This window comes from Lonchura striata, chromosome 3 (genome assembly GCF_050655825.1).
Source record: "Lonchura striata isolate lonStrDom1 chromosome 3, ASM5065582v1, whole genome shotgun sequence".
Lineage (NCBI taxonomy): Eukaryota > Metazoa > Chordata > Aves > Passeriformes > Estrildidae > Lonchura > Lonchura striata.
This window is the reverse complement of record NC_140705.1, coordinates 7,681,952-7,695,065: the sequence shown is the minus strand read 5'-3', so window position 1 is coordinate 7,695,065 and position 13,114 is coordinate 7,681,952. Positions and strand designations below refer to the sequence as shown.

Here is a 13,114-nt window from a genome sequence, read left to right as displayed (position 1 = left end):
GGGGTAACATTAAAGCTATTTGCCAGCAGTGAAATTAGGTGTGCACAGGAGTGCACAGGTTCCTGTATTCCATCTCCACCCCTTTCCATGCAAAAAGCCAAACTCCTCCAAGTCCCCTATCATCACCTTTCTCTGCATTTCCTCCAGTGCCTTGCCTCTGGTCCCAAGTCTCAAGTTCAGCTAGGATCTTGTCCTGTTGGCTGGCAGTTAAAACAAAATACTGGCAATTGAGCCAAATTCTGCTACCTTAGGTCTCCCTCTGCTACAAATATTCACAAAATTCATAAAAGTTGAGGATCTTTGAGATCTCTAATGCTGTCAAATGAACATATACTGGCAAATAGCTTCAGAAACTGGAATAGCAGGCTGTCAGTGTGATCACATGAGCAATCAGTTCCTTGCAGCTGCCTAAGGAACCAGACTAGCAATTAAGGGGTTTATTTAATTAGGTTATTCTTTGTTTAGGCTATTATTTTCAGCTGAGCCTCACTTGTCTGCATATTAACTCTATGCACAAATTCAGCAAATACAAACCAAGTTAAATTTTAAGATACTCAAGTCCAAATACTAACCTACATTAGAGTACCTGCTATATAAGATACACTAACACAGAAAATGCTCTACCATGAAGTAGTGACAAAGCTACTACAAAGTTGAGATCACTGAAATTTTAAATACATTACCAAGAATCCAAGCTCCATTTTCCAGTTAACAGACAATTTTAAAAATTCACGCTCTAGGGAATTAAAGCAGACTACTATCCAGAACCTTCACTACCCACAGTAAAATACAGATATAGTTTTCATAATACTCAAGAGATTATCCAAACTGGGATATGCTAGAACAAGAAAAAAAATTAATTTCAATTTTGGAAGTCTTTACCGAGAGCAGTCTATCCACTGCTTCCTCCCATTTATAACAAAACAGGTCTAATATTCCACAGCACTCAACTTGCTCCCTCAAGGAACTGGGTCTCAAACCATTTATACCTTTAATGATTAAAAATAGCACTTCCGTTTCAACCCAGAAACTTATTACTTCAGAGCAGATATCATGAAAATGTTCTGGGACTACAAATATATGATACAAGCATTAAACTTAAAAATTAAGTAATTAATAATGCAATCGCAGAAGTAGGAACCAATGCACTGCACTCAAACCTCCTAATGAAACACTGGCACTGAAGCAAATGCACTCACATGCTGAGAGAATGCAGAGAATATGAATTAATAAAATCTTAATCATGTCAGAAATTGCCTTCAAGCATACCAAAGGAACAAAGAAAAAGCAAGCACAGAAGAATCAAAAAATTACTTTACATAGTGTCAGAAGATACAAAGAGAGAAACAAAATTTAATGCAATAGCATTGATTCAACAGAAAAGAGAGACCCAGCAAACTCCAGAACAACCAGAACCACCTCTTATGGAAAACACTCTTGCTACAAATGAGTAAGGAAATAACTGGCATTAACATGATACCATCCATGGTCTAGACTGGCAAAACATAGTCTTCATTATCTTTGGATTCAAAAGTAAAATGGAATGTGACAGCTGAATGAATACCACAAACCAGCTGTTGAGCTACGAGGCAGTGGGGGGCAAACTGGTAACACACCTTCATTGAAGGCACTTGAACAATGATACTGATATATCTAGAAACAAAAGCTAAAACGAATAATAAAGCAAGAAAACATATATAGCTGCATATTATCTCTATGCTTTCGCTGCTTCATATGAAAAGGAGAAAGACAGAAATACTGTTTAATACCCATCTGTGAGCAAGCTATAAATACACTGGTATACATTATTACCTGTAGTTTCTTCTCTATCATCCCTAAATTTCAAAGCACTAATTTGATACTAACAGAGCTTTATTTAAAACATGTAGTGTCCTTAAGTTTTGGAAAACACAAACTAGAAACCAATTAATAAAACTGACCTTTTCCTCCTCAATTTATCCTCTTAGAACAGTGACCACACCAGTACAGTCTTTCAACAAGACCAAAGAGCACACATAGCAGGGGAGTACTCACTGACAGTGCCTTCAGGTGTATCACAGGAACCAGTTCACTAAAGCATGACATTTGATTAATTCCCAAATTAAAATACAAAGATTACTTGTAGCATCTTTGAAGGAGAAAGGGTAGGGGGGTTTTGCTTTTTCTGTTTTTTAAGTTGAATCTCCTGGCCAACAGAATAACCAAAGAACTCTTCTTAAACTGCTGGTCTGAACACCCCAAAATAATCCTAATCCATCAGACAGAGAGAATGAGTACAAACCATCTCTACCACTGGCATCTCCAAGCATGTGAACACAAGTTCACCAAGTTCTCAAGTAAGAGATGACATAACATTCAAACCACAACCACACCTTGAAATTTCTGAAAAAGACTGTCTGGTTTGCCACAGGTTCGTCTGTACTCAGACAGAGGCATGCAAACATGAATATCTGAGTTATCCACCATGGTCAAACTCACTGTCCTCACTGTACAGTTTGTGGGGCACACCCTGCTGAGTGTGTGCCACGCCCCGAACACTCACACCACTGCTCACACAGCTCCTCTCTCAGGCAACTTTTCAACCCACTCTCTTAAATGCTGCAGCAACCGCCACACTGCCACTTCCCATGTCTCAGACACAAAATTAACACACTGCCAATCAATCTTCAACTGACCAATCCTATTTCTCTGCATTTTGTTAAATGCGCAAATAGCTTTTCTTTTTAAACCACCAAACAAGCACGAAAGACCACGAAAGTTACTTTCTCTTAATAACATTGAAATAAACATTTTCAAAAAATCTGTTTCAGCCACAGGTTTTCAAAAACCTCTGCTTCTAACTTCAGTTAAACCCTAGCTTCTGATATTGAAATGTAACTTCTTCCTCTTCATTTAACTCTCTGAAAAAACAAAAATTTCAGACATTTCTCAATCTCATTTTTACTGATGCTGGAGAAACTAAATTCAGGTCCCCTTTTTATTTCTAACTTTCTATTTTCTAACTTAAAATACATATTTTGATTAACAACACATCTTCTTGCATGTTCCAGATTATTAAACTGGATTCTTATTTTAAAAATACATGTGAGCTGGTGTGCCTTTTCTCCTAGCAGTTCATGCGACGTTCTTGAAATGGGCTGTCCATTAAAACATCTGAAATACTCACTGCTCTTTAGTGCATTTAATAAACATTTATATCCTACAGTATAAAAAGATTGAATTGTCTTTCCAAACTGCAACTGTTATTCATGGAAAGAAAAAGGACTGTGTCCCCAGTACCCCAATTAGTTAAACTCATGTCTCATCCTTGCCTTCATATAACTATTCAGTTAACAACTTGCTTTCATTGAAACTATAATGCATTTCAAACACTAGTAAAATACACCAAAAACACAGTCTAGCTGCCTGTCCAGTGATTCTGGAAAAGCCACTTGTTCCTTTGTGTATCAGTTTCTGCAAAGGTAAAAAATATGGATTAAAATACTAACTCCTAAAAAATTTAATTGCATTAAAGATCTGCATTAAAATATATTGATGAGAGAGAGGTAAGAGCTAGGTTTTGCTAGCATTAAGCTAATGCATTTTTAGGCTAAGCATACTGAACAGTTTCAAAAAATCAGAGGGCTTCACAATCTCTTTGAGATATTTTAAGTTTTGTTGGGTTCCAAATTCTACTTACTTGATCAACAATCTTTCTTATTATGTGATCATGTAATCTGACCAGAACCTAATAAATCCTTACAAATCCTATTTCCTTTTTCTTCTTAAATTCACCACTTTGCTTTATATTTTCCCTGCTACAAAAAGGTGGGGGAAGTAGAAGTAAAACTCTCCTCATGCTTGGTACAAACATTCCAAGTAGCTGAAACTCTCTCATGATCATGCTCAAACCAGGTACCACACCTTGGCTTACACATCCACAATATGCCCTAATTTCAGGATGACACACCACACTACCCACTCTCTCCAGCCCCAACACATCCTCACAAGCTCTTCTCTTCCCCACCCCAATGCACATTTTCCTGGCAAATGCCTTCAGCCCCTCATGTAAGGGAGAACTGGCTAACTGCTTAGTGGGAAGAGGTAAGACCTGATACACTTGTCTGGGGAAAGAAGGTAACATGACTGAACTTGAGGTCGAGCATAATACAGCACCCTGTATCTGTGATGGCATACAACATACTGCTGCAGGCTGAATATCTACCTTTGTGTCCTAAAAATCCAGTGTAAAAGCACTTTTACTTCAAGGCTACATTGGATGGGGCTCTGAGCGACCTTGTGTAGTAGAAGGTGTCCCTACCCATGGCAGGGGGTTGGGAAGAGATGATCTTGAACATCCCTTACAAACAATCCATTCTGCCTCAGCCTTCAAATGACAAGAAACTGAGAAATAAATGTATTGGGATTAGAGCACATTAACTACCTTAGTGGGAACTCCAAGTTTCATGAAGGCCCTGATGCGTTAACCTTGCTGACAGCTTGAATAAAAAACATCATCAGCTTAAAAGAACGCATCTCCTGGTTGCAGTTCTCTAATTTCCACTTGTTTGCACACAGTCATTTATCAGACATTGGCTCTCCACAGGTGTTAAGGAAAAATAATGTTCATGCTTAAGTGCTTGATGATCTTGGAATAAACAACTATTAACGATGTATTTCATTAGTGGTAATGATAGTAAAGAATGCCTCAACTGCAAGATGATCTGAATTCTTTTAACATTCAGCTTCTGTTATTTTTTTTAGTGAGCAATGTTCACATCAATAACAGCCACTAAGAAAACAAAGAAGACCATCATCTGGACTTTTTCAGAAGAATAAATTCTTCACCATTTGGTCAGATTAAAAACAAAAAAAAAGCATATCTCTTGCACTGGAAGATCTGCTTTATTATTTCAACAGATTTCCATTTTATTTCCTGAAACTCTTCAACCCTAGAATTCAGGTTATTTAATAAATGTGAAAGCTTTTTAAGATAAGCTAAAAGTTTGCAAGTTAAAAATATAAGTGCTGTTAATTGAGGATTTTCACACCTGCAACCATTCCCACTGTCTGTTATAGAAAAAAGACACCTGTTTATATCCACACCAAGTGAGCACCTGTCAACAGCTTCAGTGTGACACACAAAAAACTCTTGCAATCTACAGGTTACTTGGTTAATGAACGAAAGGGAGAGTGACCTACAGAGCAGCCTCTGCCAAACTGTGACAGAGGCCATAAATAGTGAGCTGAGATTTATCCTCCCATCATCAGCAGCCTGCTCCACCATGAGCGCCCCTCTTTTCCCTGTGCCTTCACCAAAATTAGGATGATACTGTGAAATTTCAGCTAATAATCACATCAGAAGGATGGAGGGGAGGCAAGGGGAAGCCAGGAGATGTGGAGAAGAGGATTAGTTTCAGCTGGACCAGTAAAATGATCCTGATCCCGCTGATCAAATGGCCTGGCAAGCATTAATACTGGCGAGTCTGTTGTTTTCACAACTGCAGAGTTCACAGCTCGCAGCACATGTGAAATCACACACCTGCAGAAGAGCAAGTCCACTGAGAAGAGTTCTCTACTTGCTGTATGGGGCCCACACCTCACTTTGAAGTACTTCTAGTCAATCCACTTAAAGGAAGTTTTTAAAACCACTGATCCTCCTTATTAAACACTGAAGGAATACTAAAAGTAACACATTTTTAGTGAGAACTACATTAACTATGAGTTTCTAGACTCTGTTAATAAAAACTTTTAAAGCAGAAATTATATTTATGTAATGAATCAATAATCAATAATTATTACAATTTCTGATGTGGAAAAAATGAAATCATTCAAATGTTTTTCCTACCCTCAGTCCTCGAAAATCCATCTTATTTCTGTGTAACAGGCATATCCTAAACAAAGCTTATAGGACATGGCCTCCTTCAATACTACTATAAATCTAAATAAAGACACAGAATTATCTAAATGAGGATAGCAAAGAGGAGAACAGAGTGAGAAGACCTGAACCAAACTGCTCCCCAAGGTTTGGACATGACCAGGAAATAGACTCAGTAAACTAAGCAAAGAAATGTCTGTAGCAAGGGAAACTAGGAAGGTGGCCTTCTGTGTTGAAAAAAAATAAGATCAAAAAACACTTCTGCACCCCTAGCTACAATGCACTTGAAGACAGCATTTTCAAAAGAGAAAAAAGAAATTAAAATGGCATACAATTGTGATAGAAATCTTAAGATTAATGTACTGAAATTTAAATCATAATTAAAACAAAATTCTAAGCCTGAAGGATAAATCAGAGAAATAATAGAGGATAGTTATTAAGTATTTGAAATGAGGGACTGCTGAAGCACAGCAACAAATTTCACTGCAAGTAATCTCTTCCACATGTAGAAAATGAACAGATTCTTCATTTCAGGTTATTTAAATAGCTTGACTCAACTATTTATCCATTTAAAATGAAAGAACTGACTGGAGAAAAGCAAAATGCCCCCTTCCCACACTATGAAAACAACCAAATCAAAGCATCTGCTCCAAGTGGAACTGGACACAAACTTTCTATCAAAGCTTTACATCAGTTACGCCATCAACAGACACTACTAGAAGCATACAGGCAAAACCATGAAGTTCAGTACAGGCTACAAGAACTGTGGAACTTGGAGACACTTCTAAGTTCTGTATTTCTAATAGGAGAACTAAAGCTGCCTCCTTCGTAACTAGTTCAGTTGGAGCTGAAGCTAATACAGCATACACATACTCAGTGCAAAATTGAAAGGCTTACAGAAGATTACAACTGGTCTTACAACTGGCTGAAAAATCGCCTGTTTTAGTAACTACCAAGCAAAAAGAAACTAAATTTATTCAGAAAAAAAATCCAAGTACATATAAATTCAAACCAACACTTGAGGAATTTAAATCAGAATTAATGGTTAAAATAAACCATGAAAATCCCATCAAAGGTAATGAAGACAATATTTCAAGAGTGAAGTCAGACTGAAAAATTGTTTTGAAAAACCAGCAAAGCATGAAGTGTACACAAAAAAAGGATAAAAACATACTGTCAGCTCCCTTTGCAGTAAATGGGTTCATAAGTGGTATTACCCACAGAAAAAGTAATCTATTAGAGCTAAAACATCTAATAAACAATCAGCAATCTTTCAAAGGGTCACAGCTACAAAACAGCAGACAAAATTCACATCAATGAAAGCTTCAGTTCACTGATGCCTACTTGCAGCATGCTTTGTTTTGAGATGGGTTTTATAAAGTTTTACAGAGAAATCATTCAAATCATCATTAGACTGGAATTAAAATTTTTCCACAGCATATAAAACATTAAACAATTTAGGGCAGGGTGTGCAAAACTGTACCACATGCATCTGAAACTGCAGGGGGATAGAGGTGATCAGAATATAATTACCTGAGCTAATTATCTTGCATAACCCCAAGCTGTATGCAACTCTTGCAAAATTGTCATGGGCTGCCTCATAGCCATGGGTCAAACCTTCTGTTTGAAATTCAGACAGAGACAGCAGTTGGAGAAGCAGCTTTTATTAATATTACTTTGGGACAAGCCCAATGTTCAGAGGAAGCAATGCAGCACATGAAACATCAACACCATTTCCTGAGTACTCTTTGGAGGTCTTATCCATTCACTGGATTAGCCCTTGGATTGCTTCCTTTGAAGGCCCTGGAACAGTGTGACAGCAAGGATAGCCAGCTTCGAACAGGATGCACCACTGCCTCCCAAAACAAATCATGGACACTTCACATGTCCTGACTTCAGAAAGCAGCCCAGACTGATCTGGCAAGATACATAAGAAGAATTCAAACTCAGGACAGCCTTTCAGAACCACAAAAGGATCACAAATGCCAACTGTATGGTATTTTGACAGAATCCTGAACAAAGACTCCTTCCAACAATTGCTCCATTTCCCTCTGCTCACAGCTGTATTAACACCACACAGCCAAGGAATGGCCTACATGACTCATTTTAGAACACTGATTTTTCCCTGCTAAATCCCAAAAGAACAGCAGACCACTAAACCAGAAAGAACCCGAGATTTTATTACACACCGAAAAGATGAGCTTCCCTGGGAGTCTTCCTTTAAATTAAATTGTTTGGAATAACTTCACAAGGCTTTATATTTCAGGATGTATTTCAAAGAACTGTAAAAGCATTAGCCTCTGCACCTTTACTGATGCCACTGCAAACTCAAACACAAAGGCAATGCAGTTCTTTAAAACAGTGATATTGGACCAGAGCTTTTTTCTTGAAGAAAAAGAAACAGGTGGCCAGCAAGTGTCATTTATCCAGCATAAGGAGGAAAATCTTTTTCTACAGCTTTATTCTAAACACCAGAGCATCCAGAACACTGTGAAAAATTACATAGAGAGGGTCTTTCATAAACAAAAACTTGATTTTTAGAAAGCTCTATTGGTTATGTTAAAACTTGTAATTTAAGAGAAATCATAGTAAGTTTTACATTTTCTATGTTTTCACTGACCATTAAAGGCTTTTCAAAGAGTAAAATGTAGCAACAAGTTTACACTACAAAAGCTGAAATTATCACCCAGAAATCAGAAAAAACACTTCTATGCCTACAGACTGAGAAACCACAGTGAGAGACGCTGAAACACACTGGCAACACAGGGCACAGAAATGCTGCTTAGCTCTCCACCTTTCCACACTCCAGCACCCGATGTCACTCCTGCAGCCCCTGATTGCTCCCATTAGCGGTTAAGTACAATGGAGAGCTCTAGGTTGCACCGTGCAAGTTGAACAATGTTGGCAGCACTACTTTTAGGGAGGATCATGCTTTACAATTATCACCATGCCCTCAAGTAGCTCTTAAGGCACTGCTAATGCTTTCTTGGCTAATTAAATTAAGCTAACCTTGTATACATTTCTAAAATGTCTAACTTGTACACTGACATGATTTAAGAGTGTCTATTACACAATAAATTCTCGATCAACGCTTTTGATTTGTGCTTTGAGATGACTAAGAAAAATAATTTCAATTGCCAAAGAAGTGTTACAGCAATCACAACTCAGTGTCTGAAAACATTAGACATCAGTAATCAGACATCAGTAGATACAAAGTGCAAATTTAACCACTTATAGTCACAGGATCCTTGATGTTTTCGTAGTGTGAATGAAGTCCACTGAACCTATAAGCCTTCTGTTAAAATTCTGTGTCTCTGTAAAAGATTTTGATGAGCTTTTCTTGTCAGAATGCTTTAATATAAAGCTAGAACACTTCCCAAATTTTAATGCTCGGAAGATAAAAAATCTGTATTTTTATACACATATGTATAATTTGTATAACAACAGAATATATATTTATGTAAACATTGCTTGAGAATCTACTAAGTAGCGTGTAAATCAGTCCTGGAAACAGGAAGAAAACAAAGCCCAGTTTTTCCCCTCTGTATCCTCTCTATGCACTCTGCTATGACATTATCTCAGACAGTAAACTTCTTGGCTCCTTGATCCATTTAGTGAGGGATTTTGTTCATTTTAATCTGGCTTCTGGTAAGCAGACAGACACACATGTATTCATCTCCATCACTGACTGCATGGTCGCCAATCAATAATTCAAACCAGTTTACTTTTCAAAGCCTGACGTCATTGCTTTCTCCAAGCTGAGCGAGTACTACTGAGGGAATACACTGAACCAATAAAGGCATTTAGACTATTACAGTCCATTTCCACAAAACGTGTGTTGCCTCCAGATTCAGATCAAACAAAAAAGGACACTATTCACATATAACTCAGCAAAATATTGAAGCAGAAGACTAGAAACTTAAGTTCTTGGAAAAGGAGAGAGTCAAACCTATCCTTATAAGTGTATGCAAAAAACCCAAACAAATGGGAAAAAAAAAGCCACAAAAACAGTGTATCAGAAAAAGCCAAGTGGAAAAAATAAGAAGAAAATAGGAAATAGATACAGAAGAATTAGACAGCAAGTCCTATCCCCTCATTTAGTCTACTCAGCATCTTACAGGATGCCATTATGTCATTAACTCAGTTTTTGTTGCTAATAAGGAACAGACAGATGATCTTTTAAAATACATTCTGAAAGGTGGCTGCAAATATTCCTACAGAAGAGCAACTCTCAGGGAGTCCCAGTCAAAAGCTCCATGCAAGAAAGTTAAGTCATACATACTGCAAAGAAGAAGCGTCCCATCTCTGCCAGAGATCCAAACTCTAGCTGCCCATTAACCCGATTAACTGCTGGTAGCAAGGCTGGTTTCCTGATGTGACACCCAAAAGATCTAGAAAGGACAGACTGTTCCAGTCTACTAAAAAAAAAAAAAAAAAAAAAAAAACCCAAGGGAAAAAAAAAAAAAAACCCAAAAAACATACAACTGCATGAAGACGATCTCAGCACGCTCTTTCTGAACACAGCCTCACTATCAGTCTCCCGACAGTCACTTGCAAAAGCAAAGGCTTTGTCTCCCTACTGCTATACTTATTCATGTCCTAATCACTGAGATCCTTCTCTGGCACTACTTCAAGAAGATTCAGAAGCTCAGAAAGACACTGTATTGCTGACAGTACTTACATCTGAAGAATAAAAGGAGTTGTTCAAAACCAAGTTTAAAATACAGTGAGATGTACATATTTTATAAAACACACTGGATGGGGGAAATAAGGAAAAAAACCTTCTTGGATAACTTCTGCTCATATATGGCAATTACATCTTAAAAGGAAAGAAAAAATCCACCTCAAACACATGAGCTGCCTTGTGGAGCAAAACAAGTTCATTCCCATTCACCAAAATTTACATTTAACTTTAGAAGAAATGCTCTTTTAGGTGTATGGGCAATATATTGAGAAGTATTTACAATATTTTACACTATTTCGCACAATCTCCTTTTCTCACACCATGCCAATAACATAATTTGAACATTTTAATGATTTGTAGTAAAAGAACACTGTTCATGAATTAAAAATACTTGGAAAGAAGCCCAAGCTAGTTTTCATAGCAGCAGTAAACTCCCTGAGAAGTAAGCCAGTAAGGGTTACTTCAAACTTTGCTTCACAAACCACAAGACCCACGATCTGAATAAACAGAAACTGCACACTAGAACAAGCAGAACAGCTTTTTACAGCTATGGTACTGCATCCCCAGGAGTCCACTGAAATTAAACAAGGAAGAAATAGGGAACAAGTAAAAGTACGATGGGGGAAGGGAAGAACTGGGAAATATGAAAGAACTGAAAGAGAAGCACAGAAGGTATAGGATATTTCATCAGTGATTTGTATTTGGTTTAGTATTTTAGACCAAATGGATGGGGTAAAAGGTTTTGTGAGAATTCCAGGTGACATCCTTCTCACATGCCTCTGGCTGCTGCTGCTATTTTTCTACTTGGTTGATTAACTTCCTCCTTTGCATGGCAGGGACAGTTGATGCACCACTGTCAAACGCTCGGACCCTCAAATTTCACTTCCAAATGTGCATTGTTTTTATTGATTTTTATTGCTTTTATTGAAAGACCTTTAAAGCAATACGTGAAGTTTCATCAACCAAAGAAAAAGTCCTGCCTACAATTCCTCCTGTGGGAGGAATTTCTTCACAGACAGGATCATTAAACATTGGGAACGGACTGCCCAGGGAGGCAGTGGAGGCACCAGCCCTGGACCTGTTTAAGGAAAGACTGGATGTGGCACTCGGTGCCATGGTCCGGTTGACAAGGTGGTGATTGGTCATAGGTTGGACTCAATGATCTGAGGTCTTTTGCAACCTCACCGATTCTGTGTTTCTTCGATAATTAAAAACAAAAATTGCAGGTTTTGTCAACAGAGCTGTTACGAGACAAGGAAGAAAGGAGACTCCCGAATTCTTTCTTCCAGTTCCAATTTACCAAATGCTAATTCTTCAAATCGGGCTGTAGAATTTCACTTGCAGTTAGCGTGTCTAACCCAAGCAACCACAACAAGTTTGGCTGGGAAAGCGTTCAACTTAAACTTGACGGCAAAAATCACAGCCTCCGAGCCACAAAAACGGGGCGGGGGGCTTTCCCGAACACCAGCTTCTTCCAGTCGCAGCCGCCAGCCGAATCGAGGTCATTTAGGGAAAAGGGAAAAAAAAAAAAAAAAAAGCAGGGAAAAAAAAAAAAAAAGCACACACGCGCACACACACACACACACACACACAAACACACATATATACACACACGAACCAAACCCGGGCCGAGGTTTATTGCGAAGTTGCTGCGGGCGCAGCTCCCAACTTTTGTCTGGCGGCGGCAGCGCCGGGCGCGGCCGCAGGGGGAGCCCCGCGCCGCCGGACCCCGCCGGACCCCCGCCCGCCGCCGGGCACCGGCACCGCGGCCGCTGCGCCCCCGCCCTGGCAGCGGCCCCGCCGCCCTGCCGCTGGCCCCAGAGGGACCGCGGCTCTCCGCAGCTGCCCCCCGCGTCCCTGCCGGCCCCGCGGTGCCTCCTCGGCTCGGGCTGCCCGCCGGCCCCAGGGTCCCTCCGACAGCCGCCAGCCGTCTCGGCAGCCGCCCCCCGCCGGCTCCCGTGCCCGCAGCCCCCCCCGCGCCGCGGCACCAGCGGCGCTGTCCCCAGCGATTCCCCGGCCTCGCCGCCTCCCTCCCTCCGGTCCCCTGTGGAGTCCCCGGTCCTCACCCGCGCTGCCGCCGCCTCCTCCAGCCCGGCCGCATCTGCCTTGGTGCCCCTCTTAGAAGAGCGGGTGCGGGACGAGATGAAATGGCTGCCGGCCCCGGCCGCCGCGGCCGCCGCTTTGCCCAGGGGGCGCAGAGAGCTCTTCCTGGTGTTCACCATGGCCCCGGCGAGGGGGGACACGGGGGGCGCCGCCGCCGCCGGCGCGGAGGGAGGAGGGAGGGAGGGCGGACAGGCGGGGGCTCGGGCAGGGAGGGGAAGGGGAGGGAGAGGGGGAAAGGGGGGAGGAGGGAGGAAGGAAGAAAAGCCCTCCGGGGAGGCCGCTCCGCCGGGCAGAGACGCAACCGGAGCCGCGCCGGCTCCTCCCGCCGCTGTCGCCGCCGCCTCTCGGGCTCAGCCCGGCTCTAACTGGCCGCCATTACTGTCCCTGCTCCCTTTCTCTGCTCGCTCTGCGCCGCCCCCGCCAGTCGCCGCCGGGGGGCGCTGCGGCCCCGGCGCGGCCGTTCTATCCCG

General features: G+C 40.9%; 1 protein-coding gene across 7 annotated transcripts in view; it reads right to left on the bottom strand.

Moving 5' to 3' along the window:
- The window catches only part of ATAD2B (ATPase family AAA domain containing 2B), a 75,433-nt gene extending 62,390 nt beyond the window's left edge, over window positions 1-13,043 (bottom strand). For 6 of the 7 annotated variants that reach the window (XM_085576251.1, XM_021529789.3, XM_085576253.1 and 3 more), the window contains exon 1: window positions 12,608-13,043. In XM_085576251.1, the coding sequence (XP_085432377.1) occupies window positions 12,608-12,763 (156 nt within the window). In that variant the 5' untranslated portion in view covers window positions 12,764-13,043. Of the gene's footprint in view, window positions 1-3,372; window positions 3,454-12,607 lie in introns of all 7 variants that reach the window. The other variant, XM_085576255.1, reaches the window with a different exon arrangement.
- Window positions 13,044-13,114: the final 71 nt, after the last annotated feature.